Source organism: Silurus meridionalis, chromosome 26 (genome assembly GCF_014805685.1).
Source record: "Silurus meridionalis isolate SWU-2019-XX chromosome 26, ASM1480568v1, whole genome shotgun sequence".
NCBI classification, from domain to species: domain Eukaryota; kingdom Metazoa; phylum Chordata; class Actinopteri; order Siluriformes; family Siluridae; genus Silurus; species Silurus meridionalis.
The window spans coordinates 18,201,587-18,228,772 of NC_060909.1; the positions used below are offsets into that span (position 1 = coordinate 18,201,587).

General features: G+C 40.9%; 2 protein-coding genes across 5 annotated transcripts; one reads left to right on the forward strand and one right to left on the reverse strand.

Annotated features, from left to right (window-relative positions):
* On the reverse strand, window positions 1–17,143 carry ncf4 (neutrophil cytosolic factor 4). 2 transcript variants are annotated; one of them, XR_006924615.1, is made up of 11 exons: window positions 16,985–17,143; window positions 16,556–16,640; window positions 14,796–14,949; window positions 12,797–12,867; window positions 12,233–12,360; window positions 11,471–11,522; window positions 5,155–5,253; window positions 2,422–2,594; window positions 2,247–2,312; window positions 436–1,325; window positions 1–294 (listed from the first exon to the last, which is right to left on the reverse strand). XR_006924615.1 is itself a non-coding variant. In XM_046840925.1 (10 exons), exons 1-10 carry the CDS (start codon window positions 17,014–17,016, stop codon window positions 1,118–1,120), a joined length of 1,068 nt encoding a protein of 355 aa, XP_046696881.1. In that variant the 5' UTR covers window positions 17,017–17,143; the 3' UTR covers window positions 1–1,117. The 2 variants fall into 2 exon arrangements, 1 of the variants encoding a protein (XP_046696881.1); XM_046840925.1 differs by having other exon boundaries at window positions 1–1,325.
* On the forward strand, window positions 5,303–27,186 carry pvalb7 (parvalbumin 7). Of its 3 annotated transcripts, none has more exons than XM_046840928.1 (5): window positions 5,303–5,346; window positions 26,037–26,102; window positions 26,393–26,525; window positions 26,603–26,712; window positions 26,799–27,186. In XM_046840928.1, exons 2-5 carry the CDS (start codon window positions 26,042–26,044, stop codon window positions 26,822–26,824), a joined length of 330 nt encoding a protein of 109 aa, XP_046696884.1. In that variant the 5' UTR covers window positions 5,303–5,346; window positions 26,037–26,041; the 3' UTR covers window positions 26,825–27,186. The 3 variants fall into 3 exon arrangements, with proteins under 3 accessions (XP_046696884.1, XP_046696883.1, XP_046696882.1); XM_046840927.1 differs by lacking the exon at window positions 5,303–5,346 and adding an exon at window positions 23,116–23,260; XM_046840926.1 differs by lacking the exon at window positions 5,303–5,346 and having other exon boundaries at window positions 26,030–26,102.

Genomic DNA, 27,186 nt, shown 5'->3' on the forward strand with positions numbered 1-27,186 from the left:
CTCACACCACTGTGCTTTACTGTACAAATGATCACTGTTTGTCTACATATATATCTTTATATGCCTTTTACACAAGTGTCTTCCATCTATCCACTCTAAGTCTTGCCTTCTAGAACATTCTCTCGTGGGGTCATCGGGGTCTCGGGTCACCTCCTGAGGTTTAAGAAGAGTCCTGAGTGGTTGTAATTCTTTATCAAGGCAACATTCTGCTGTGCTTCTGAGCCCTCAAACTTGTGACTCAGTTCTGTCTCTGATCAGAGAGTTTCCTGGACTTCTTAGGATGTTTTATTTGGTCTGAAAAGCAATGCAGCCATTTATAATCGTTTGATACAATTCTTCAGCAATTCTGAATCCTACATACATATACATACATATATATATATATATATTATATGCATGCACACAGAAAATGGCCAAAAGTGGTGGACACCTGACCCTAAGATTGGTATGTGCTTTTTGAACATCTCATTCCACATTTAGTCCCCATTAGATGCTAGAATAACCTCGACTCTTCTAAAGGATGTAGTGTTGCTGAGTGAGGAGGCTATAGCAGGAAATCTTCCACTCCAATATCCCCATGTGAAGCAGATCATCATGGAGCCAGCTTTGTGCATAAGAGCATTGTCATGCTGGAACACATTTAGGTCTCCTAGTCCCAGTGAAGGGAAAATGTCATGCTCTCGCATCCAAAGACGTTCTACACAAATGTGTGCCTCCAGCTTTGTGGGAACAGTTTGGAGAAGAATCACCTATGGGTGGAAAAGTCAGGTGTCGCAATACTTTTGTCCATGTAGTGTAGGTTTATATGTACATCCCATAAAGTGTTGCATTAATAAACACTGACATGAATTTATTTATTAGGAACTATTTATTATCATTATATATGTTTACATTTGAATGGAGTAATTTATATATTAATTTTATCCATAGAAGTAAAATTTATGAAGCATATTTGCGAAATTTGGTCTTTTTCTGCACAATAAACGTGTGTGCACATAATCTGTGGCAAAAGAAATACTACTACTGGGTAAATACTGCATGGGAAAGGCACTGAAAGTGGGCATCCACACTCACACACACACACACACACACACACACACACACACACACGTGCATTTCAGTACTCGGTGTTGTACACAGACAGATTGTTGGAATGCGTGACACAAAGTTCCCATGGATACTGGTTGACGGGTCTCTTGACCACTGATCCGGGGTGTTTGCTCTGCTGGACCATGAGGGCCACGTCCTCGTCGTCCAGGATACGCACAAGGTCTCCTTCAGGGTCACGGTAGTTTAGTGCAATGTCCTTAATCTGGAACACATCCCTGTGAGAGAGAGAGAGAGAGAGAGAGAGAGAGAGAGAGAGAGAGAGACGTGCAGGGAGAAACACGGGAGAGAGTGAGAAGCACAAAAAAGACAGAGAGAGTGATAGGTTCAGAGAGAGAGAGAGAGAGAGAGAGAGAGAGAAAAGAATGAGGGAAAGATAGATATAGAAATACATGAGATATGTGTACAGAGAAACAAATGATAGCGAGACAGATGTAAGGATAAGAGTTATGAAAGGAAGGTAGGAAGGAAAAAGGACAAAATTAAGGAAAAGGAATGAAGGAAGGAGAAAAGGAAGGAAGGAAAAAACAAGGAAAAGGGAAAATGAATGAATAAAAAAGAATGAAGGAAGAAAGGAGGGAAGGGTGAATGAACAAATAATGAAAAAAATTAATAAACTAAGAAATAAATGAATAAATAAAGCTAGAATTGAATAAATGATTGAGTGAAGAAGCTCTGAACTGATTGGATTTGAAGTAAATGCTATATTAACAATACTTACTGGATTTCTTTTATATTTTTAGAAAGTACACTCACGGGTCAGACTGGTTTCCAAAAAATGTGTGAGAGCTGCAACATCACAATCTTTGAAACTCCCAAATTCCCCTTTAGACTGAATTTCTTTTTCAGAGTTAATAATTCTCCTCTTAACGAGGCCTGAGCGCCGCTGTTTTGTTCGCTGCGCAGCATCATGGGCGAAATAACGAAGCGGTGTAATGATGATGAGCAAATAAACGAATAATAAATACACAAATGAACAATTCACAGTGAAATGAAAGGTGATGAAATAAAAAAAAATTGAGAGAAATTACATCCTGTTTTAGATGGTGCATCTTATTCAGAGGGGTGTGTGTGTGTGTGTGTGTGTGTGTGTGTGTGTGTGTGTGTGTGTGTGTGTGTGTGTGTGTGTTGTGATTTACCTCATGCGTGCAAGAAGGTCGGAGTATGATGGCTGGATGGAGAGGTCTTCTTCTACACACACGTCCCTGCACATACACACAAGACAAAAAAAAAAAACAAAGTAAAGAAATTTCTGGAAGTCATGCAACGTATACAGCGTGTGTTTTTGTTAAAGGGGCTGTTTGTGTCTCGGACCTTTCATCCACACCACTGGGGTGCAGCATGCAGCAGTGCAGGCAGCTGTAGGATCCCGGACCACCTTTTTTCTTTGTAGCTCCGCCCTCGTCATCAGAATCACTCTCAGGTAGAGGCTTAATGATCTTTACGAACGATTCGGGGAAAATGCCGATCCTGTCTTTAACCGTACCCTGAGACAGGACCAGGAGAGAGAGAGAGAGAGCGAGGGAGACAGTAAAAGAGTGATAGACATGCAAGAGGAATGTAGAGAGACACACACAATGTAAATGAAAAAGAGAGAAAGAGAAATGATAGATAAAGAGACAGTGTGTATGTTAAAGAGAGAGAGACAGAGATAGAGAGAGAAAACAAGAGAAGGGAAAGAAAAAAAAAAAAGACACCATGCAAGGAAAGACGAACAGGAATGATGCAGTACAGAGAGAAAGAGTACAGTGAGTGAAAGAGATATAAAGAGACAGCAAGAGGAGCGACAGAAACAGACCAATCAATAAATAGAGATAGACAGAAAATGAAAGAGAACAAAAGATGTACATAGAAGAAAAGAGAGTTAGAGAGAGAGATAGCGAGAGAGAGAGAGAGATAAAGAAAGAGAGAGATGGACACGTTTAAATCAACCAACATGAATCACATTGTGATCATTTAGATTAAGCTACAACACTAACATTCCTCTAAATACATTACACACACACACACACACACACACACACACACACACACACACACACACACACACACACACGTGATATTTGAGAACAGGAATCTCTCTGTCTTGTTCGCTAACACACACACATGCTCTCTCTCTCTCTCTCTCTCTCTCTCTTATTATGCAAGACTTTGGCTAAAACTGTAAAACACTCCATCGGCTGTGGAGAGCTGGAGTTGAGCAGATTTGTACTGGACTGTTGGGAATGTGTTGAGCTTGAAACGAAAAGACTTTCACGATTTCTCTTTCACACATACTCACCAGAGTTGGAGTTGTATTCAGAAGAATCTGCCGTTAACTGAATATTGAATCGCTCTTATCAAACCCTGACATTCAGTTTGTGCAGTTCCAAAATTTCAGAGTGTAGATGAGCACTACTGTGGTTTTTTTAGGGGTGTTTACTTATCACGATGTGGTGTACACGTCTCATCCTAGTATTCAAGGTGGCTCTTCAAAAACATCAAGAAATGATCGTTCGAGAGCCTCAACTTATCTTCTGCAGACAAAGAGATCAAAGTCATGCTAGTCAGGAGAGAATGAAACGCTCGGGCTAAGAGCACATTGCGCAGTTCCATTAACAAACACAGGCCCTGAAAGGGGGTTTTGTCACTCTTCGCTACTTCTCACCCATTTGCCGTCTCTCTGGAAAGAGATCTGAGGAAAAGACACTGGTTGATTGTTCTGCCAAGCCCATTTGTACTACTAAAATGAAGGATTTCTCCTTCTTATGCCTTAATGAGAAGAGAAGCATGGAACAAGAAGTCTGGAGGAACTCATAATCACTCATTACAACCACAATGAGCAAAAAAGCCTCCCAGAACAGGAGACCACATCAGGTTTCACCACTGTCAGCATCCGAATCTGAGGTTACAGGGGGACACATTGGACCCAAAGTGGACTGCTGAGGATTGCAAAAACATCATCTGGTCTGACGAGATGCAATTTCTGAACATGGAAACTGAATTGTGTTGGGGCAGTTCAGACTAGTTGAGGTTAGAGATATTACCAGTTCAGGCTGCTGGTGGTGGTGCAATGATATGGGGAATGCCAGAGGTTCAGGCTGGTGGTGGAGTGATGTGGGAAATATTAGCAGCTCGAGCTGATGGTGGTGGTTTTAATGGAGCATGGAATGTTTTCTTGGCCACCTTAATACCAACCGAGCCAAAGCTGAATGTCAGAGGGTACTGGAGTATTGTTACTGACCTTGTGCCTCGCTTTAAAGTCAAATATGTATTTGGATACGAGGGTATGAAGAGCTCATCCACACTGGACAGTTCAGAATAAGTTTTCCAGGAATATATAAAGGGTTTTACAGGGCTGACACTTTAAGAGGTATTTGTTGAAAGTATTTTAGAGGTATTAGGGCTGGTATGAGGGGGGTATGGAAGATATGGATGACACCTGATGTAAAAGAAGTTGAAGGAAGCATCTTAGCGTTTGTGCACGGTTCTGAAAGATCTAGGTTTCTTTTAAGAACATAAAGGATATAGTGATTATAAGTATATAATTTGACATTAAACTATCAAATACTCTATTTCTGTGTTTTTAGGGATTTCTACACTCTGTTCCCTGGTGCAATCTGAATTTTGGTTCTGCCAGAATGAACTCAGTGTTCCTGACTCTATATTCAAATTACACAAGTAGCTTTAAAATGAAACTGTGTGGTGGATATGCCCACTACACACTCCCACACCAAACACCTGCGCACTCGTCCTCTCCGCTCCCTCCACTGCTTGTGCGTGACTCTCTCTTTCTCTCACTCACTCTCTGTTTTCTAGTTTCTCCATTACTTTTTTCTTTTTGCTCTCTCCATCATCCATCTCTCCTTCCATCAGAGGCTCGTATAGTTTTCCCACTTGTGCTCACACCTCCCACCCTTCCCAACAAACTCTCCTCCCTTCCTCTCATTCTCCATCCTTCTCTCTCTCTCTCTCTCTCTCTCTCTCTCTCTCTCTCTCTCTCTCTCTCTCCATCCCTCAAGCTCTCTTTCGCCGTCCCTCGTTTTCTCTCTCGCTCATTCGGCTCACCTCTAGCCAGTCGGCGTTGACTTTGCGCAGGAGAAAGATCACGTCGCCGGTCTTCAGGCTCAGCTCCAGGCGCCCGTTCCCATTGAAATCGAACAAGGCCTGAACACACACACACACACACACACACACACACACGCGCACGCATTAAATACACACACACGCCAAGTGAACAGTACTGTGAGGACACACAAGGTAGGACGGCAATCTTGTTCCAACTTTTCTGAGTGACTGAGAGAGCGAGTGGGTCAGTGAGTGAATGAGTAAAAGAACAAGTGAGAAAAATGAGGTCCAAGATAAAACATTTTTAAAGTGTGTTTAATGTCTACTGCAAATGCAACTTCATGCACATAGTTGTTTGTTGCACGTGTGTGTGTATTTGTGTGTGTTTTCACCTTTAATGTGCATCAAGACAGTAAACATGGGTAAAGCAATACCCACACTTTTTTACTCACACACGCTCACTTACACTCTCTCTCTTTCTCTCTCTCTCTCTCTCTCTCTCTTTCTCTCTCTTACACACACACACACACACACACACACACACACACACACACACACACACACACACACCTGTTTAATTAACAGCTCTTTCACTATGATACTCTTTTATTTACCCCCTCTCTGAAAGACAGGTGTGTGTGTGTGTGTGTGTGTGTGTGTAAGTGTGTGAGTAAAGTAGCTTTGTTGCGGTGTTTGCCGGAGTGGGAGTGAGTAGGTGCGACACTGTTACATGTTATCAGCTAATTATGTATTGGCAATTAAACTCTTTTGTGCGTGTGTGTGTGTGTGTGTGTGTGTGTGTATCCTGTGGGCAGTACTCGTATGGACACAAAAACGGTGTTAAAAGCTTGCGCTGTGTTCATCAGAGAGAAGGTGTGCAACACACACCTCCGTATTACTCGACTGTGTTACACAACTCTGCAATACACAGATCGATGTTACACAACTGAGAGTTACACATCTCTGCAACAGACAATGCAGTGTTACACATTGAAGTCCACAGATACACAATTTAGTGTTCTGCATCTAAGCAATACACAACTCTGTGTTGTACAATGCTTCAATACACAACTTGGTGTTGTACAGCTCAGCGATACACAATTGAGTGTTGTACATTTCAGCACTACACAATTTAGTGTTGTATAAGGCTGCAATACACAATTCAGTGTTGTACATCTAAACGATACACTACTCAGTATTGTACAAAGCTGCAATACACAATTCGGTGCTGTAATTTTCAGTAAAACACAACTCAACTATAAACAATTCAATGTTGAACTTTTCAGCAATACACAACTCAGAGATACACAAATCAGTGTTGTACAATGCTCCAATACACAAAACGGTGTTGTACTGTTCAGCGATACACAACTTGGTGATGCAAATTTCAGCAATACACAACTCAGTGTTGTATAATGTTACAATACACAATTCGGTGTTGTACATTTCAGCGATACACAACTCAACGACACAATTTAATGATACACAGTTCAGTGCTGTACAATTCCGCAATGCACAACTCAGTAATACACAATTCAACGATACACCATTCATCGTTTCACAATTTAACAAGGCCACTGAAAGTTTCAGTTCGGTGTGAAACAAATGCTGATGAAATCTGCGTTCCGCGTTCGGAAGGAGTGTTCCCTGATTGCGCTTGTTCTTATAAGGTATCGTTTCTATGGTAACAACTAACGTGGTGGACGCTGCAATGTGTATTCTCTTTGGTCTAAAAACCAAAATTTAAATATAACCGATGCTCCGCAAGCTGCCACTGGAGGAAGCTGAATGTTTCCCTAAAACGTACCTAACGCAACACAATCGGAGGTTGCTACACGTGTTGTACCAACACTGCATTCGTTGTAACTCCTACGCAACATTGCGCTAAACACAGGGTCAGCAGCAGCGTCCGAAGATCTTTGGTTTGACTGTAGAGCTTTTGTGTCGATCTTGTGCGTCTCAAGCCGCAGTGCTTATTTAAGTCCGTGATGAAGTATTTTAAGACGCATTGATTGAGGTTAGCACAGAAGCGCCCGGGCCATGGTGGAATCGATTCTGCTCTGTGGAGAGCCGAGCGACGTGCATCAGTATTCATAACCATGCCCAATCAAGCCAAAGCATTAGCAGATTGACAATGAGTGATGCTCAGCGGTTTGTTAAGCAATTCGCGCAACACACACACACACACACACACACACACACACACACACACACACACACACACACACACACACTCTAAGACTCAAGCCATTTTGAAAGTTTAGCTTAAACATTATTCATATAGTTCCTGTGAGTATATGACAGGCTTCTGTGCTACAGAAGGTTGCTACAAGATTCCGAACAATGAGTTGAGAAGAAATAAAGATCCTGTGACTCATACGTAACAAGGGATTAACAGTGAATGAACAAACATGCAACTCGCTGTCACGTTAGCATTACAGAGCACCAAGTCTGAATTTTAACACCCTTTTCAATTCCTAACTTTTTTTCGTAAAATTAGAGGTCACAAAGCAGAGCAAAATCTGGAGAAATACCGAGCTACAGTTAGTGATATTAGCGATAACGTTTAGTGAATAAGTCTGGACTGGTTAACAGCTAGCACTAGTGTATAGATGAGGTGATAATGCAGGGCTGGGTGTGAGGTGTTTCGGGACGTTTCAGCACAATGTGGCGGTGAGGTGGATACCGCTGATATGGTGTAAGGCCTCACATTTACATTTTTGACATTTGGAAGACGCCCTCATCCAGAGTGACTTACAATTCATCTCATTCATACAACTGAGCAGTTATGGGTTAAGGGCTTAGAGTGTCATCTAAGTGTGGATGGGATTTGAACTTACGACCTTCGGACCAAAGTCCAATGCCTTAACCACTAAACTGCCACCTCCTCACATCTAGCTGTGGATTATCCCCTTATACCATGGTGTACTTTAAACTGCAATGTTTGCAGAGCAAAACTGACTAAATAGATCTAATTTTTTCTCTTATTTTATATACGGCTTGTTAGATCTAGAATTCTGCTTATGAGATACATAAGTGCCTAAGATATTTGAGTTGTAATTTATAGATATTCATGTCATGAATGAGAAAGAGAGAGTCTACTAATAATGAAGCTGTTGAAGTTATCTCCTAGTGCCATTTCTCGCTAGAATCCTCGTTTTCTTCAAAGCAAAATCGTCTCGTGCCGTGACCCATTTATCAAAATCGTTGGGTCGTTAGGAAATGTGTACAATAGCTGTCATTCATTTAGAATGCTGATTACACTGACCGCAAACTACCTGTGTGTTCAACGCTCTGAACTTCCAGCCAATCAGCAGCCTAGGATATTGTATGTGATATAAAACTTTTTTGCTACTGTGTGGATATTTTTCAGGGTTGTTGCTCTGACTTGAGGGGACGTTTTATTTCCTAGTCGGAGGTGTGAAATTCAGGACAGTCAGCGTGAGAGCGTTGGTTGGAAACATTGCTGACTTTTCATAAACATGTCGCTACACCCTCAAGTCGTAAGACCCTGTGTGTCCTGTTCATTTGTCTCGGTCTCGTGCATGCGTTCGGGGCCAGATTGTTCCGGGCTGCGCCTAACTTTAGCCGGTGTCGACCTGCTAAACGAGCTCATTAGCACGCGGACGAGCCGATGGGGAAGATGGGAGACCGCTCTGCCGGTTACACGAACTGACACACTTCACTTTCGGGTGGTCCCCGGAGGACCCGGGATGATATGAAGAGATGAATCGCAGCCCTGGGGCGCTGACACGACACTTTAAAGTGGGTCCCGATAGAGCCACGGTTATTAATGTGCAATTATGAGCGTGCGACATTTGTGCCACAGAGCTGCTGAACAGAGTTGTGTTGAGGGTTTCGTAGCAAGGCAGATGCTGAAGGATATCTTTATCCCAGCTGATGGGAACAGGGCCTCAGTATTACAGTGGAAGAAACAGCAAATTATCACATATACAATTTTAATAGCTTAACTTGTTAGAAAGTTGGGGACAGATTGTTGGGGTCAGCCATGATACAGGACCCCTGGAGCAGAGAGCCTCGCTCAAGAGCCAAACAGTGGCAGATGGGACTTGAACCTCCAACCTTCTGATCAGTAAGCTGGAGCCTTAACTTTTGAGCCAGAACTTTTCCTAATTATCACCATATAGCTGCACTTACACACACTACTATTCCTCATACCTAATCTCTTCTGCATCTAAATTTCATACTGCTTATAAGAGAGAGAAACAGAGAGAGAGAAAGAGAGAGCGAGAGAGAGGGGGAGAGAAAATGAGATCGACAAGAGTGGAAAAAATGATTGACTTCCAGTTCAGCTGCCCTTCACGCTAACTATACACAGTAGTGTTGGGCGGTATGACCAAAATCTTATATCACGGTATATTTTTCACGGTATATGACGGTATTCTTTTTCCCTGCATGGCCGGGTAGTAACCACATTTTACTACTGATTGAGTGACGTCGGATTTTTTTTTAAACCAAAAAAACCTCCAAACAACAGACACTGCTCTTCTTTTTGGCACAAGTTCTTTCTTGTTCAAGAGACACACTCTGGTATTGCGGTATACTAAATAATTTATATCATAACACAAATAGACACCGGTATTCTGTATGAATTTGTATACTGCCAGCACTACAAATACAATCAGAAGGTTATTAGTTCAAATCCTACAACTGTCACCTGTTTGAGCAAAACCCTCAGCCCTCAAACACTCAGATTTCCCTTTGGTTTATTATAAAAATGCAGTGTTTTAATCCCTTTCAAAGTAATTCTAACTTTTTTTATTACAAAAAAAAAATCGTACTGTCAAGGGTTTTACTTGGGCAACATCTAAGAAGAACTGTTACTACAGAAACAAACTTGTATCAAAATTCTTTCTACACAACGTTACGAAAATGGAAAATCTCCAAACAAGCACAGACGATGATACCCACCTCCTTCACGGTCTTGTGAATTTACAGGACGTAAAATACAACGGCTTTAACAGGATCGGCTTCCATTAAAGAGCCTCTGTTATCTCTATAATTTTTCTCTCTGAAAAAGCTTTTATCCGTGTGTCTGTCCAGTGCAAGAGTCACCTCAAATCACATTTCGCTTTGAGGCTCAATTTGATGAGGCTCTGTTTTCTGCTTCAGCACAGGACAGCGTGACACACACGTGGCCCGTGTGGTCTGATCCAACAGACGTGCTCCTGTAGCTTAAATTGCTGATGAAGATCACGCTGTTAATGCACGACGGTTCGGGACTGTTTTGGGGGACCGACACAATATTAGACAGGTGGTCATAATGTAATGCCTGATCAGTGTCAATTTTTGTATAAGCATCACTTTTGTGCAGCAGATCAACATGATGATCAAAATGATGATGTAATACCTCAGGCAGTCAGAGTATCAGGTGAACAGTTAGGAATTAAATCACCTGAAAAATAAGTCTCTTCCTATTACTGCCTAAGTATAATTACTGATCTGTGTTTTTGTCATCTTTACAACTCCTTTTCTCTGAACGCTTGGACATCCACACCCGCCTACACCTGCAGCTGGCGTGTGTTTGTTTGTGCCGCGGTGTATTTTAGGTATGAAGTTTGTCGAGGTCAGCGAGTACGAATGAGTGCGAGTGCTAAAAACACGCCTGGGCAGAGAAAGAAGGAAAGCGAGAGAAAGAGAGATGTGTGGTAGAAAAGAGGGAGGGATGAAAAACGTGTAAAGAAATTAGATGGAGAAAATAGAGCAGGGCAGGAACTAATGATAGAGTGATCTTGTGACCCAGAAACAGGGGAAAAAAAAAAAAAAAAAAGTGACACTCTTTTGGCTGGAGAATAAAAAAGAAAGAACGAGGGCTGTTGGAATTAAGCCATCTGCCTTGTAGCGCAACGCATCGTTCTGTTACAACTATTTTATCAGGATTTCCAACTGCTACTGTACACACGCACACACACGCACACACACACACACGCATACTACGCTCATGGTTGAGCTTATATATGGCTTACACATGTGAATGTGTGTAGGTGGAGCACAGGATTGTTTGTTTTAACCTTTGGTCATATTCTGAGGCTATAAATCCCACACTGTGTGTGTGTGTGTGTGTGTGTGTGTGTGTGTGTGTGTGTGTATGTTTATGTTTGTGTAGGAGCTCCATTGCACAACAATTGCATTTGCTTCCACGAGGCGTACATTTGTGTTGTAACCCTACAACCACATGCTTTCAAAAGTTTTGACACTTGTGGGTTTGTGTGTGCGTTTGTGAGTGTGTGTGTGTGTGTGTGTGTAGGATGAGTTTGGAGTACAGAAAGAGTTACCACGGAAACAATTACAGTACCTCAGCTCTGGGGGAAGAGAGCAGGTCTGTCTTGGGCTGTTTCTCGGTTTTTCTGGAAAGTGAAAAAAAAAAAAGAGAGAGAGAGTGAGTGAGGAGCAGAATGTAGCCTGAAATAACCAACCAAAAATCCACAATAAGCATAAAAAGAAAAACATTTAAATAAATAAATCAGAGGGTCTACATGTGATCTCTGGTCTACATGGTCGTCTTTATCTCTGGTCATCATGATCATCTTGATCTCTAGTCTACATGGTCGTCTTGATCTCTAGTCTACATGGGCAATGTAATCCTTTGTCTATATGGTTGTCTTGATCTCGTATATACATGTTAGTCTTGATCTCTTGTCCTTATGGTTATTTTAATTTGTGGTCTACATTGTCATCTTGATCTTTGGTCTACATGATCATCTTATTCTCTGGTCTACATTACATGGTCATCTTGATTATTAGTCTACATGCTAGTCTTGATCTCTGGTTTACATGATCATCGTGATATCTGGTCTACATGGTCGTTTCGATCTTTGGTATATGTGGTAGTCTTAATCTTTGCTCTACATGGCAGTTGCAATTTTTGGTCTACATAGAGGTTTCAATACTTGGTCTACATGGAGGTTTCGATCTCTGGTCTACATAGTCATGTAGCAGACTAAACACAACCATAGGATTTTCAGGGCCTTCACATCCTTGCTGTAGTTTGTAATGAAGGGTCTCAACATTATTATAACATCTGGAATTCTAAGCTCAAGTATGGAACTGGTCTTACACTTTGCGTGTCGGGGGCCGGAGGCGCCGGAGAGCTTTGGGGACCTGAATGCTGTCGTATTCGGTCTGATAGAAAAACATCCGGATCAAATCATCCAACAGAACCCAGGTAGGCAAACACAGCAACTTCTACCAGAGAGAGAAAAAGAGAGAGATACAAAGGGAAAGAAAGATCGCTGAATTAAAAACCTAACAATGAACACAGATGAGCAGAAGAGAGTGAATAGGATGTCATGAAAGAAGAAGTACGCTTCAGAAAGAGGAACTGGGACTTTTTTATACTTTTGCTGTAACCAAAACCAAAGTGCAAGGCAGATACCCTGCTTTAAATAAATAATTACCCCTGGAAACTGCCCCATTATTTCAACCAGGAACTGAGATATTCTGAACTGGAATTTTTGCTATAAAGCCCCAAAACAAATACAAATTACAAACAATTATCATCAGAAATGAAATTATGTTGAACGTAGGGGGCAGTACTGGGTCAGCAAATATGTACGTAAGGTACTATAGATGTAAAGAGAACATTGTGAAAGGTTATTGAAATTACTGACATCTATCTCACCTTCATGTATGTGTTGAGCTCTGGAATCCTGTTTTCTGCTATTTCCTGTTTGTTGCCCACGTACACTTTCCCTATGGTGAAAACACAGACTCAATAAACATCTAGAAATTAATTCCTTCGGGAAGCAAAACATTAAAATAAAAAAAACCTAATCAAATAATTTCCCAAGGTTCGCGTAATACCGCGCTTCATAATTACACCCCTCGGCCCGAGAGCTTGAAAATGTCACAGGAAATTGCTTTATTGTTTATCTGTTTGTTTGGAACCTGTTGGACTTAACATGTTTCCTTGAGGCACGTCGTTTTTAAAGCGGAGCGTTGCTGTGATTCCCGGCAGAGTGCTGATCGGTTCATCGCTCGGAAAGGATGTCTACTGTAGTGAAATCAAATTTTAGATTAACGGCTCTCAGCTCTCTCCTGACACGTCGTTTCTCTTCCATCTATTCGTTTTTAATGGACTCTGCCAAACGGTTCCTATAATCCTAACGACGTTCTGGGGGCCTATATATAACGCCGTAGAATGTGGAACAAAGCGCGTGCGAGAGACAGAGAGAGAGAGATGGAGAGAGAAACAGAGAGAGAAGGACAAATAGGACAAATATAAGGCTCATTACCTTGTTTCAACATTACTGTGCTTGAATCAGACAATCATTGCTGCTCAGCAAATTAGGCCGCTAATATTACCCGGTCTAATTATATTCCACATTGTGGCCCAGTGAGCACAAAGCCATCTATTATCATCAAGAGTGTTACAATCAGTCTGTAGTGCTAACGCCTAAAGCAATTAGCTGGACTTGCCTCGCTAACAGACAGAGGACGTGGTAGACGATACGTGTTTTCGTCACAAATGGAGCGAAGATGTTAGTTGCTAAACATTTGCTAAAACTGCCACATCCTGCTTCTTTCATATCTTTTTTTTTATTAGCACTGACAGAAAATGAGTCGGTTTGCTAATAACGGTGTTTGCCCAATACTCGTAATTGTATAATCAACATCTGGTGATGTCCACGTGATACTCTGTGACGTACATCTGCTGTATGCTGTCGTGCTAATGAAGGCAATCAAAGCAAAACTGAATGCAAAAATGTCTTTTAGAATCTATTAGTAAACATCCGTTGGTGGAGCTAAAGCATCCACATTATCTGCAAAAAAATGGCTCATTGATGTGAGAATGCAGAGGAACTCTCAAAGTGTATGAGCAGTTCATATCTGCAAGCACTGCTTTTGATGTATGTTTGATTGTCTATCCTGATGACTACAGGCAGTCACTTTATTCTGTTTATTTTCCGCTGGGTATTTGAGCTGTTTCAAGGTTTCTGACTTTCACAGGAACAAGAGTGACAGACGTGTTTTCTGAGGTAATTACTTTCACCTTTCTCTGTCCCTCTGTCTGCCAGACAGCGAGCTGTTCAACCATATCCTCCCAGGGACTGTACGCTGGTAGCAGCATCATGCTCAGTGCCATGGCTCATTTGGTGTGTCTGGCAATTACCCTCTGTGAAGAGACCGGGCCTGATGCCTCCCTGTCTCAGCCATTCAGTTTGAATGGATTCTGGCAGCAGGAACAGAGAGACGGACAGTTTGCGCCGTCTCGTTACGACCGAAAGTTATGTTATTTGGTCAAGAGCACACAACAATCAGCTTTATGCAAAAATGACAAAACAATTGTATAACTGAATAATGAGGAACAGCACATCAGCGTTTGAGGACCAGGATGGAGTGGAGTGGAGTGGACTGAAGGTTCGGTTGAAATGCGGTCATGTGTTAACTGAAGAAGAACTTTAATGGAGAAAACCGGGTCAGTTTTCTGTTTCCGAAATCACTAAATCTCTAAACAGGATGTATACTGAGGATCTGATGCAACCAGGAGAAGTGTTTTGTGGTTTTTGAAGTGTTTAAATACCAAATAGAGTTTACTAAACACCAAGATCCATGAGTGATGCATTTGGCAGCTGTAAAGCTTAATGTGTGTCCACCTGCTCACAGTGTCAAAAACTGACCTGGTAGAGTGGGCAGTGTAACAGTGTAGGGTCCTGACGCAGACTCAGGGGAGAACTTCTGCTCCAGGTTCTGATGCAAGGTATAGAACTCGCGGTATCTGCGATAGATCAGGTACTTGCTGCCTCCTTTAGTCTTCACCTCGATCACAAAGCGCTACCAAATATGGAAAAGACAGCAAAAGTGACAGAATTAGGCATAAAAGGAAGTTTATAAAAGGTCATAGATTAGTAGGTAAATCACAGAACAAGGGAAACACTGAAACACTGAATGCAGGAATACACTCTGAATGGGACAACCAGTCCATTTCAGTGCACCTTTTACACAAATACTTAACAAGGTTCAATTTAGTACATAGCCAATCCATCTCCTGAGATGTTTTTAAAAGGTGGAAGGAAACTGGAGAACCTAGAGGAAACCTAGACGGCCAGACGGCACAAGTGAAAAGAAAGTAACTCGAGCTCGGTATTAAACTAGCAACCTTGCAGATGAGGCAACAATGCTTTCAGGACCCTGAATAGCTCCACTTCACACCTACACGTTCTGCACGTTCTAACCATGGATAGTTTAAATACATGGCACACACAAGGACCACCTGCAGGTTAATGGCTCACTTAAAGACAACCTGCTAGAACCTTATATTGTTTTCCATGATGACTTTTACTTTTACTGCTACTATTGCACAAATTACAACATTCTACCTCAGGGTGCCTTTTTGAAATGTTATGGATGTAACGATGGGTCTAATATAATCTAATTAAGGCCATTAAAGTGTCTGAACTTTGATCAGTATTAGTAAAGGGTGAGTTAACCGTTGTACCACTTCCGCAGCTTGCTTGGACATCTGGCTCCAGACTGCTTTCATAATTACTCTTACTCCAGTGTTCGAATTTGATCACCAAGAACCATCATGGGTTTTTGGTACAGATTTGTCAGCTTTCTAAATAATTCCTTGGTGGTCACCTTTCTAGCTGGTTGTCCCTGTGTGAGCCATGTTAGTAAACCTTCCAGGGGGAGAACTTACAGAACCTGCAGGTCATTAATGCAAGGAAAGCGTCTGAACTTTGAACAGTAAAAGTATGGCTTGTACAAGCTCACTTCCGCAGCTTGCTTGGACATCTGCCGCCAGACTGATTTCACAATTATTATTACTCTGGTGTAACAGGGATTCTTCACAATGCTGAAAGAGTTCCTATATGAAAAGGTCCATACCAAAAAATCCTATTATGGTTCTACGTGATCAAAACGTTGGAGATTTCTTGCACTTGCATGATGCCTGAAGATCCTTCAGAGAAATGGCATCACTTCCTCGTGGACATTAGTTTAGTGGTTTCTATTACATGCTTCCCTGGTGGGATCTAAGGGACATCGAATGAGTTGAATTGAGTGTCACAGTGAATTTTACATTTCAACAATGTATCCGGTGAAGCCGATTGTTGTATTTCTCTTCAAATTGTGCAAGATCAAATGTGGGAGGCACAGGAAGAGCGTCGTATTCTTTAATTAAAAAATTAACACATATAAACTCAAAAGCTCAGCAAACTGATCAATTTGGACCGAATTTTGCAAATGTTTATAAATTAATTAACCGCACTAATGGTTTTAAGTGAACTGTTGGACGCATTGGGTTGAAGTTCTGGTGAATTGTTCTGGACTTTCCGCAGGGTTTTTCCAGAACTTTTCACTTAAAAAGTTCCACACGGTGACCCCATGAAATCTCTCCAAAATTATATTTTTAAGATAAATATGAAGAAAAGCTTACAAAGTAGACTATGAAGCCCTTGGTCTCATCAACATCTGCGATGGTGGCGCTGATTGGGACATTGTGAGGCAGCTGCTCAAAATCACTGAGAGAATTTAAATGGAATAAAAACATTCAGGCACACGATTAAATTCACACAAATAAATAAACATATAATATATATATATATATATAAAAGCATAAACATTGTTTTTAACCCAAACTGGACCCTCTGACTTTAACGGTTTTCCCCCCTCAGGGAATAACTGTCGTTTTTTAAAAAAAACTGTAAACTCTGTGCGAGAACAAGGATGAAAGACCACGATAGAGCGCGCGACCGTCTCGCGTACCCTGTTCACGTGAGATTACGCAGGTACAGGATATAAAGCCAAATTAATAATTAAAAAATGGTTTGTTTGTTTGTTTGTTTGTTTGTTTCCGCTTCTTTACCTTTCGTCTCGCAGCTGTCGTGGGAGCGACATGGCGGGAGTCGTACAGTGGAGATGTTTCACAACAAATAACTTTTTCTGTTCACTTCAATCGCCGGCAAACCGCACAGAAGCGTGGAGGTCAGGGTTGCCAGATTGGGACATAAAAACTTTTTTCAAATCGTGCTGATTCGATAATCAATAAAACGACAATCTTGCTTCCTTTCCTATGCAGTAAAATCCTCACTGGGAAAAAATATATATGCAGCAGCGCTTTAATCCAACACTCATCCCTCATGCTCACACCGAATATTTACCATCCCTAACTAGTCAAGCCGAAATACTTCCCTTATCTCAGTACAACATCATCTCCTTCTTAGGAATTTAAATCCTATATTTACTCTTTTTGCTGTTTTGCTAACACTGGAGACTCCTTCCATAAATGCTACGTGAATATATTGATCTTCATGGGATACTCTATCCAACATATTAACCTATATCCGGCAAATCTGGCAACCCTGTGTTTAGGGAAGTGAAAGTCAACAGCACTGACTGGGTTATTATAAGAAAATCTGTACGACACTGCGTCCTACTGCGCATGCGCGAGAGGAAAACACAGTATAGTTAGTTTGTGCGTGTGTTTAATATATTGTCCTACTCCAAATTGTTTTGAGTAGTTAAAATGTGTGTGTATTAAATATATTGTCCTATATCACCTTATTTTGTGTAGCAAAAGTGTGTGTGTGTGTGTGTGTGTGTGTGTGTGTGTGTGTGTGTGTGAGCTTGTTTGTTAATTTATTGTATTGTCCTGCACAGCTTTGTTTAGTTCCACTGTGTGTTTGTGTGTGTGTATATGCATGTTATATCAACCTCAGCTGTTTATTATTATTATAACATTGTATTTATTTATTTTTTTGCTGCACTCTTCCTTTAACTAAAAAAGGTATAATGGTAGGGCGCGCCCCCTAGTGGGGCACGAAGGTCTCCCACAGGGCACATAAGAGGTAAAATGGAACAATACTGAAAATAACAAAAGACTGTATCAAATCTACCAGTTTAACAGGAGTGCAGCATTTTTCACGACAGAGTACACTCTAAAACTAAAAACTATCAGGAACTCTGTCCCCTTTTGCCCCTTTTACACTCGCAGTTAAAAACATTTATTCCCTAGATTGAAATCTAACATGATATTATGCACATTATTGTCCCCTGATGGAGACTCAGCATACACACAGAACCTTTCATGGTTAAAGCACTTCATGGCTAACTGAGACATAACTATGTCCACTCTTGGACCATGGATTATGACTGTTCCAATAAAGGATGCTCTGTGCGCCTAACAGGGACATTCCTGTCCCCGGGTAAATTTGAGATGTGAACAGTGAATTGTCTTCCAGTGGGAGTCACATTACAGCTGGACAGGTGTCCAAAAACATTTTTGGTCATATAGTGATATTTAAATAATGGACATGTATATTCTTTCATTTCATTCAAATCTACATTTTAGTCTGAAAAACCAATAACTGGGGTCTGTGCTATGTTTTATCCGAAAAGAACCTCTCGTAATCCAGCATTAGAGGCCCAGGTGGAGGTTTGGACATTGATCAAAGGGACAGAGGCATGCAGGTGTGGAGAGCAGGAGGGCTGGAGATGAATCTAAAATGTAGAATAGAATGAAATGAAACAATATACATATCCATTATTTAAATATTTATCACTATTTGACCAAAAAAGTTTTTGGACACCTGTCCAGCTGTAATGTGTGTTTTTTTTTCTTCTTCAAAAACTGTTACCACACAATTATGGAAGCTCAATTGTATGGGACTTCTTTGGATTCTGCATGACGTTTTCTCTTCATTTGAACTTGGAGAAGACCCAAACCTGCTCCAGCATGAACAACGCCATCTTCATAGAGAAATGCATCACATGGGTTGGAGTGGAAGATCTCCTGCTAAAAAAAATGTGAAATGGGATGTTAAAAAAATCTTATGCTAAGCTGTCCACAAACTTTTAGCAGTATATACAAGGTAACAAATTGACCTACGATTGGAAATCCATCGAAACAAAAGCATAAATCTGAACCCATGTGCTGCAGCTGAAGTGTAATGACACTAAAAACGTTATTTTTACTGAAAGTATGACATTATATAATTTTATACCTTATATTTACACTGTAAATGATTTACAGAACCACTAGGGGGCGGTGCTGAAGCAAATGCTGGTTTCCTAAAAAACTCAAAAACAACAAAAACAATATAATAATAATAAGAAATGAAAGTCAATAGGAGTTAGACAGAGTACATGTGTGTGAATGAGAGGGAGGGCAGTGGAGGGGTGAAATCATTGTCAAATAAAAAAATTCTGAATTTTACACACACACACATACACACACAGTTGTCTTACTAGCCTTATGAGGACCTTCCACTAACATCATTAATGGGTTCTACATTAACGTAACCCTCAGAAACCACACAACGAGTAGTTTTCATTAGCGTCCTTGTATCTAGTACTTGTGGGGACATTTGGTCACTAAAATATTAACAGTTTACAATATTAATATCACTATCAAACCTAGCTACTGTGTACACATCTAGGAATGAAGGTTCTCTATTTTTCTAAAGCTAGCTAGCCATGATTAGGGGAAAAAACCCTGACCACTAGCTGCCTAGCTAACAGAAGTTGCTCATCTCATATTCGCTTGATTTAATGTTAAACATGAATGCATTTGTATGAATAGAATATCCTGAAATAAACGATCAATTTCCTTTTTCACACCTCAGGGTTCAGTGTGTAAATGGACACTTTCCTCTGCATTAGCCACACATTAGTGGATCTCCAACGCTAGGGCGACTTGACTTGCGCTCCAACACCGATCGATATACATTATAGCTGCATTATGTCTCTGTCTAAAAGGTGGAAGATGATGCTAAATTTGCTGAGATGCTTCTACAGACCCTCTTAAAAGTTTAGTTAAAACACTTTTTTTTTTTTAGTTGTAGTTTTTTTTTCTGACTGGCTAAGTTTAGCTAACATTAGTTACCACGCTTGCACTTCATGCGACTCTACATAACTAGCCAGGGTTACTAGCAATGGGAGTCAAACTAGCAGCTTCCTAACATTGTTACGGTGTGTATTATAAAAATCAGCTTGGCGCATTTAATAAAGAAATATCATTAGCATGGCTAATAATGGTTTCTTTGGCATTTTGTGTGTGTGTGTGTGTGTGTGTATGTGTGTGTGGGTATCTGTGACTTTGTTGTGTCCTTCAACCGACCCTCTAATTACATCTCCTTTTTTATTTGCTGAATGTCGGATCTATTTCTGTCTCTCTTTCTGTTCGGATTTACTGTTTGTGTGTGTTTGTGTGTGTGTGTGTGGTTTGTGTGTGTGTGTTTGTGTGTGCATGTGAAGAGCAATATGTGCTGAGGCAACGTAATGTAATAGCAGTAAGAGAAATAGCACTGAGAGTAACCACAGAGAGCAGAAGGTTAAGACAGTGAGAGACAGACAGATGGAAAGATTAAGAGACAGACGGAGAGAGAGAGAGAGAGAGAGAGAGAGAGAGACAGACTGTACTCAATCTGTTTATAACGCACTCTCATCGTCTTCCCTTCGCTATTTCACCTTGGACACCATCTTAGGGTCGTTCCATTACTTTATCATATCAAGTGAAGTTCATTCGAATTCACACTTAACTAAGAGAGTAGCTACATGCTGTATGTAGCGAGCAGCTAACGTAACTTTACTTCCCTGTCCTGTTCGGCGAGTAGTGAGTTGACTAAATCGCTTACTCACTGATAACAAGCTAACTTTGTTTATCGTTAGCTCGTTAGCATACAACCTGTTGAACAAACTGTACATATCAACTTACCATTATTACTTCATTCTAGCTACAAGATGCTGACAAAGTATTGACTGACTTTTCCAGCTAAACCTTTAGCACAGCATTGGAGACGTCTTTGGCTGTGTTAGCATGAAAATTTTCCTACACTTGAACTTGGAAACCCAAACCTGTTCTAGCATGACAATGTGCACAAAGTAAACTTCATGAAGTTATGCTTTAAATGGGTTGGAAAGGAAGATCTCCTGCTATAGAGCTCCATCCCTGAACATGTTAAATGTGAACGCTGACTGCATCCCAGGCCTCCTCACCTCACCCTACATCAGTACCTGACTTCACTAACACCCTGCGTCTGATTGAGCACAAATCTCCACAGAATATAGTGGAAAATTTTCCCCAGACGAGTGGAGGCTATAATAAGAGCAAAAAGGGACTAAATGTTGAATGGGATGTTCAAAAAGAAGAAGTGTCCACAATGTGTCCACAAAAGCATGCTGACTGAGAATTTTGTTTTGCACAGAAATAATCAAAATGAACACTACAGAATTCTACTGTAACATCTGTAATGGTCTCGGGAGAATTATCGCTGCTTTTGCGAAGTCATGCTTTTGTAGCCACAAAGCCGCAAAAAAGCCACTGATTCGATTAAAAACACTAAGCTTGGCTGTTATTGAACTTCCAAGTCTCTCTCCCTCTCCTTTTTTCTTTTTTTACTCTTGCTCTCTGTGGCCTTGTGGTTTGAAAGCATGTTAAACAGGAGCTTTAAACAGGTCGAAGGCTTGTCAGATTACCACACACACACACACACACACACACACACACAAATACACACACACAAACACAAACACACCTACACACCCACACACAGACACACACACCACCGCAACTCCTCTCGTCTAACCGCTGAGATTCGATCAAGTCTCTGTGAGCCAGTGGATGAATTCAGCCTGAATAATTGCTAGTTTTTATATGAACATTTTTCAAGTTCTTCATGTTATTTAATTCTTTATTATTACAACGAGTTCTGACAACCGTAGACAATCGATACAATCAGCAGTGGTGGACAAAGTACACAAACCATGTACTTGTGTTAAAGATGTTCAATATGACTCTAGTAAACGTTTACCTTTAAACTTTCACTTGAGTAAAAGTACCAAAGTATTCGCCTTCAAATGTACTGAAGTATCCAAAGTAGTACAATTTATTATTGCTATCGTTTTCCTTTTATAATACTTTTAATTGTCACAATAGTCTGGAGTTTCTTCATCATTTATTCCTCTCTGAATGTTCTGCTTGCTGTTGAACTGATGCTGAACTGTATGTTGGTGATCAGAAGATACACCAAGCGCCAATCAAAACAAGTTTAATACAGAGAGTGAGCTCGACCCTGATTGGTGGCTTGCTGTGTACGTTTTTATCCGCTCATACATAAAAAATGTAATTGAATGAAAAGTATATTTGACTAGTAAGTAAAAGTATAAGGCGTCTTAAATGGAGATACTTCAGTAAAGTACAGATACAAAAAAAACGACTTAAGTACATTAACGAATTACTTTTACTTCGTTACCGTATGCCACTGACATTTCTGTTAGACGTGTTACGCCACATTATTTGCCTTCATGCTATTGATTCGTCTTCTCTAAGTTCTTCTTCTAAATTATATTAAAATATCTGTTTTAAAGCAAAACAGAACAAAAAATAGATATAAAAAAGGATTTCTGGTATGTCTGCTTGTAAATACATACCCTGTTCATGTCTGTGTGTGTATGTGTATATGTGATTCCTCCAGGCTGTCAACAGAAGTGTTAAGTAGCCCAGAGAGAAATGATATAGTGTTACCCTCTATACATCATCACATTCTTTTAATCACACGTACACTCAACACTTACACTACGTGCGGAATCCAAACCAACTGAACGTAAAATCTATGGTAGATCCTGAGCTTGGGTTATGCCCCGCGGGTTTCCTTGGGGTTCTCTGGTTTCCTCCCTATAAACACGGGATTGCGTGTGTGGTGCTCTACAGTATACTGGTGTCTCATCCAGGGTGTATTCCCGCCTTATGCTCGACTTTCTTCTGACGAGGAAGCTAATGATGACGAAACATATTCTGGAAAGGAATCTTCTGGAAAACGGGATAAAAAAACAGAAGAAAAATGTATGAGATGGTCAAAAGAGGTCAAGCAGTAGCTGATTATTAATAGTTCAATTCGTGAGGCGAGATTTAATCCCACACACACACACACACACACACACACACACACACACACAGAAACGCCATTCCTCCCACATTACGCGCCGATCCAACTTCTCCTGAAATAGACTCCGTATATAAGACTCAAAGCCGATCTCTTGTTCTTACCTTCGTCCCCCTCTCTCTTCTCCTCTCACGCTCCTTTCATCTGTCTCCTTCCTTCTCTGAGGCTCCCTTCATTCCTGTGTCCCTTCTTTTACACAGGTAAGCCAGGAGACGTGCTAACTTTTGAATAAATGCAATGTTTAGTCATGTTTTTTCTTTTCGACAGGTAATCAATCCACCTGACAGGTTTAAGGTTTAGTAAGAAAGCTGGGGAGGTTTTACATTGTGTAACACGCTACATGCAAACAATCAACATTTTAAAATCATACCCATAATTTCGGAATCCAGAAACTTAGGAAGGTGTCCACACGTGACGTCGTATCCACATGGGTGCTTACTTTGTCAACGGTACCAACAATGACTTTCTTTCCAAATCTGGTCCAACCTTATCTTTTTAGCTACCTCATTTATTTAAACTTGCTAACTTTCCAACTGGGTCATCTTAACTAGCAACTGACTGTGCTAATCATGTTCCTCTTCAGTACTTGTAAAAATAATTTGCACTTGTTTTTACTTCAAATTGGCTTCATGTGACAAAGTCTCAAAAGGGAAATGGGATCAGATCCGGAATTTGCTTCCGGATGAATCCTAAACCAGAAGCCTTGAAGACAGATCTTCAGGCTTCGTTAAAAAAATCCAGCAAGGTCAAGAACTTTGACAAGAACCCATTCTTAGATTGACTTTACAAATGCCAATTATGTTCATATTCACTACCAACAACCTGCTAGGACATTTAAAAGAAGTTTCTGTACTTTTTTTCATCAAGTGACGCTCTAAAAACCTTGTTTTGTCCCGGTGTTTAAAATTTCCCTCTGGGATGCAAACACAGGGAAGATTCTGAAAGTTTTCAAATAGACATCATGGGCCTCTGGGTAACCAGTTTTGACAATTATTAAATTTGATAGAATATTGGTTGACATGGCAACTCGGAATTGGTTGTTGTGACTTCAAGATTGTAATGCACTATATGACCATTGGTTTGTTGATCACCTGTGCATCACACTCACAAAAAACAAGCTTCATGAAAACTTTTGCAGAGTGTTCTGCATGCAGCCCGGTCCCCCTCACCCCTATTGAACAACTTTGGGGTGACCTGGAACTGGAGCCTTCTTGACATCTGAATATCATTGGGTGATCTTACAATGCTCACGATCACAAATCTACACAGTCAAGCCCCGAAATCTAATGGAAAGCCTTTCCAAAAGAGTGGGACTTAAGAGGGGGTACCCTAGATTGGGATATTTAACAATCCAGGAGTGCACATAATTTTGGCCATATGTTGTATAGACAGAATTAAAGATGTTTGTTGGCATCCAGAATTTCACTACTGGTGTTTGTAAAAGTGCATCTGAATGGGATCCCTGAAGCTGCAGTTTGAATATACTTAAATAAAAGCCTCCTTGTCAGGTGGATCTTGATGGAACAAGTGCAGCTGCATAAATTGTTGGTCGCTGTTTACAGGTCCATGTTGTGCATGTCATCGCCTGCAGCTGAGAAAAAAAAAATTGACACCTTTTGATAATAGTATGCCACTTGGCATCCTGAAGGACACCTAATACGCCATGAAAAGTCCTAAGGGAGGGGAGTCTACACCCTGACACTTGCTTCGGTTGCCATCGGTTCACTCTTATAATAAACATATTACATACCTTTTACACAAATAAGTGACAGGTTGATATCTGTTACATCATCACTTCGTGGTTCCTACAGAGTCCTGGTCAATGTGGTCAGAAACCTTTTGACTGAACGTGAGACATGAGAAGGATGTGCAGGGATTGCAGCCCATTGTCAACCTTTTGACTAATCACAGCAAAGTGATGCCATTAGGGTATATCTGTGTCTTTAGCTACTCTTGAGCGACTTCATCTAGACTGACCAGTCATCAACAGTGGCATAAATGCTAATTGACTTTAGCAGAGTTTCAGTAGAACTGCTGATCTCCTGGGATTTTTACACTCTAGAGTTTGCAGACGATAGTGCGAACAACAAAAAACATTAGTGAGGGGCTGAGCCCTGTTGATGAGAGAGCTCAAAGCTGAATGGCTGGTTTGAGATAACTGGAACTCTTTACAACCAGACTGAGCAGAAAATCTTTTAACATTCAACATTGAGGAACATATAGATTTTTCGGATCTACAGTTCCCCAGGTGGCCCAGGTGAGGTGACACTGGGCCCCATGTAGTCTCCTATTCTTAGCTGCCAGAAGTGGAACTTGATAAAGGTCCTTGTAGTTATAATTCAGTGTGTGTGTGTGTGTGTGTGTGTGTGTGTGTGTGTGTGTGTGTTGTCTTGAGTGTTGGGTTACAGGGTCCCCCTGAATGTGGTGACCCTGTTATGAAATTCTTCATTGCTTAATTTATACTTGTGTGTGTGTGTGTGTGTGTGTGTGTGTGTGTGTGTGTGTGTGTGTGAGAGAGAGAACTCACTGGCTATAAAGTTAGGTGACATTTTAAGTGTGGGTGCAGTAGCTCAGTTACTCTCTTAGGAATCCTGTTACTCCTCCTTGAGAGTGTTATCCCAAGACATGCAATCCCAAACCACACACACACACACACACACACACACACACACAGACCCACCCAACTGAGCAAGTGTATCCTCCTGTGCTAACTACAGATCCCAAAATTACGATGGTTCAACTTCTTTCGATCCTACAATCATTCACTAATGTCCTGGTAAGATAATGGTCATCAGTGGGCAGAGCTTAACTATGGAATTTCTTCTGTTTTTTTACTGGTACTCTTAAAATGTACAGAAAGGTGACTTATATCTGGCATAACACCACATCTATATAGTGATGTTTTTGAGATGCAATATACACAACATCCATGCTAATATATATTTTTTTCTCTAATCTCTTTCTTTTCCATGACAGCCAAGATGGCGATGCAAGACTTACTCAAAGCTGATGACATCAAGAAGGCCCTGGACACATTCAAAGGTTCCGAAGGCATTTTATTTTTTTTTATGTGTTAGCAGAAAGTTCACTAATATCGTTTAATACGGGTTGTGTGTGTGTTTCATGATTGGCTCAATGAGTCAGTGTGGTGGAACTGTGTTGCTAATTACTGCAATCCTTGCTAGCTAGCTACATCTTTAAAATCTAAATTGTTGCCTAGTAACAATTTGAATTATACAAAGTTTAATGCTGGTAAAGTTATTTTGTGTGTGTGTGTGTGTGTGTGTGTGTGTGTGTGTGTGTGTGTGTGTGTTTATACAATGGATGTCTAGCTGTTGACTCCTTTGACCATAAGAAGTTCTTTGAGCTGGTGGGTCTGAAGGCCATGTCTGCAGAGAATGTTAAGAAGGTCTTCAAAGTCCTGGACGTTGATGCCAGTGGCTTCATTGAGGAAGACGAGCTCAAGTGAGATACACACATAGACACAAAACACACACACACATACACACGTTCACGGGTAATGCTGGGGTTGTTTGTGTCAGGTTTGTGCTGAAGGGATTTTCCAAAGACGGCAGAGATCTGACCGATAAGGAGACCAAAGCCTTCCTCGCTGCCGCTGACAAGGATGGAGACGGCAAGATTGGCATCGACGGTGAGACACAAAGACACAAAAAGAGACAGACAGACAGATGGACAGATACAGATTTGTCACCGCTTGTGTGATCTGTTCTTTTTCAGAATTTGAAGCCATCGTGCACCAGTAAAAAAGAAAACACCTGACAACCCTGAAACTCATTCTTCTGTGCTCCTGTCCTTCACTCTGTCCCTCCATCCCTCTATTTATTTTTTTTTTATACAGAAAACACCCTCATCGCCTGTTTTTCACACCTCCTTCCCATCACTTTTTCTGTTTCTCAAACATGTTTACCCCCCTCCCCCCCTTTTCCCAGCATTTTAAACATCTGATCCCTCCCCACCCGTACCTCCCTGCCCCACCCGGTCCCTATCCCTCGGTCCATCCGGTCGAGGCAGTAAAAAATAATCATGACAAATCGTGACGATGAGCTGTGAAGGAAGAACGAAAGAGAGAAAAATTAAAAGACAGAAATAAAGTGAAGTCTGAACA

Coding starts and splice junctions, on each gene's coding strand:
- pvalb7 (XM_046840926.1), top strand. CDS start 26,030: ATGACAGCCAAGATGGCGATGCAAGACTTACTCAAAGCTGATGACATC. Junction 26,526..26,602: donor ATTGAGGAAGACGAGCTCAA/GTGAGATACACA, acceptor TGTTTGTGTCAG/GTTTGTGCTGAAGGGATTTT. Junction 26,713..26,798: donor CGGCAAGATTGGCATCGACG/GTGAGACACAAA, acceptor GTTCTTTTTCAG/AATTTGAAGCCATCGTGCAC.
- ncf4 (XM_046840925.1), bottom strand. CDS start 17,016: ATGTCGCTCCCACGACAGCTGCGAGACGAAAG. Junction 11,523..12,232: donor CGGCCCCCGACACGCAAAGT/GTAAGACCAGTT, acceptor TTCACTTTCCAG/AAAAACCGAGAAACAGCCCA. Junction 2,313..2,421: donor CCCAGTGGTGTGGATGAAAG/GTCCGAGACACA, acceptor GTGTATGTGCAG/GGACGTGTGTGTAGAAGAAG.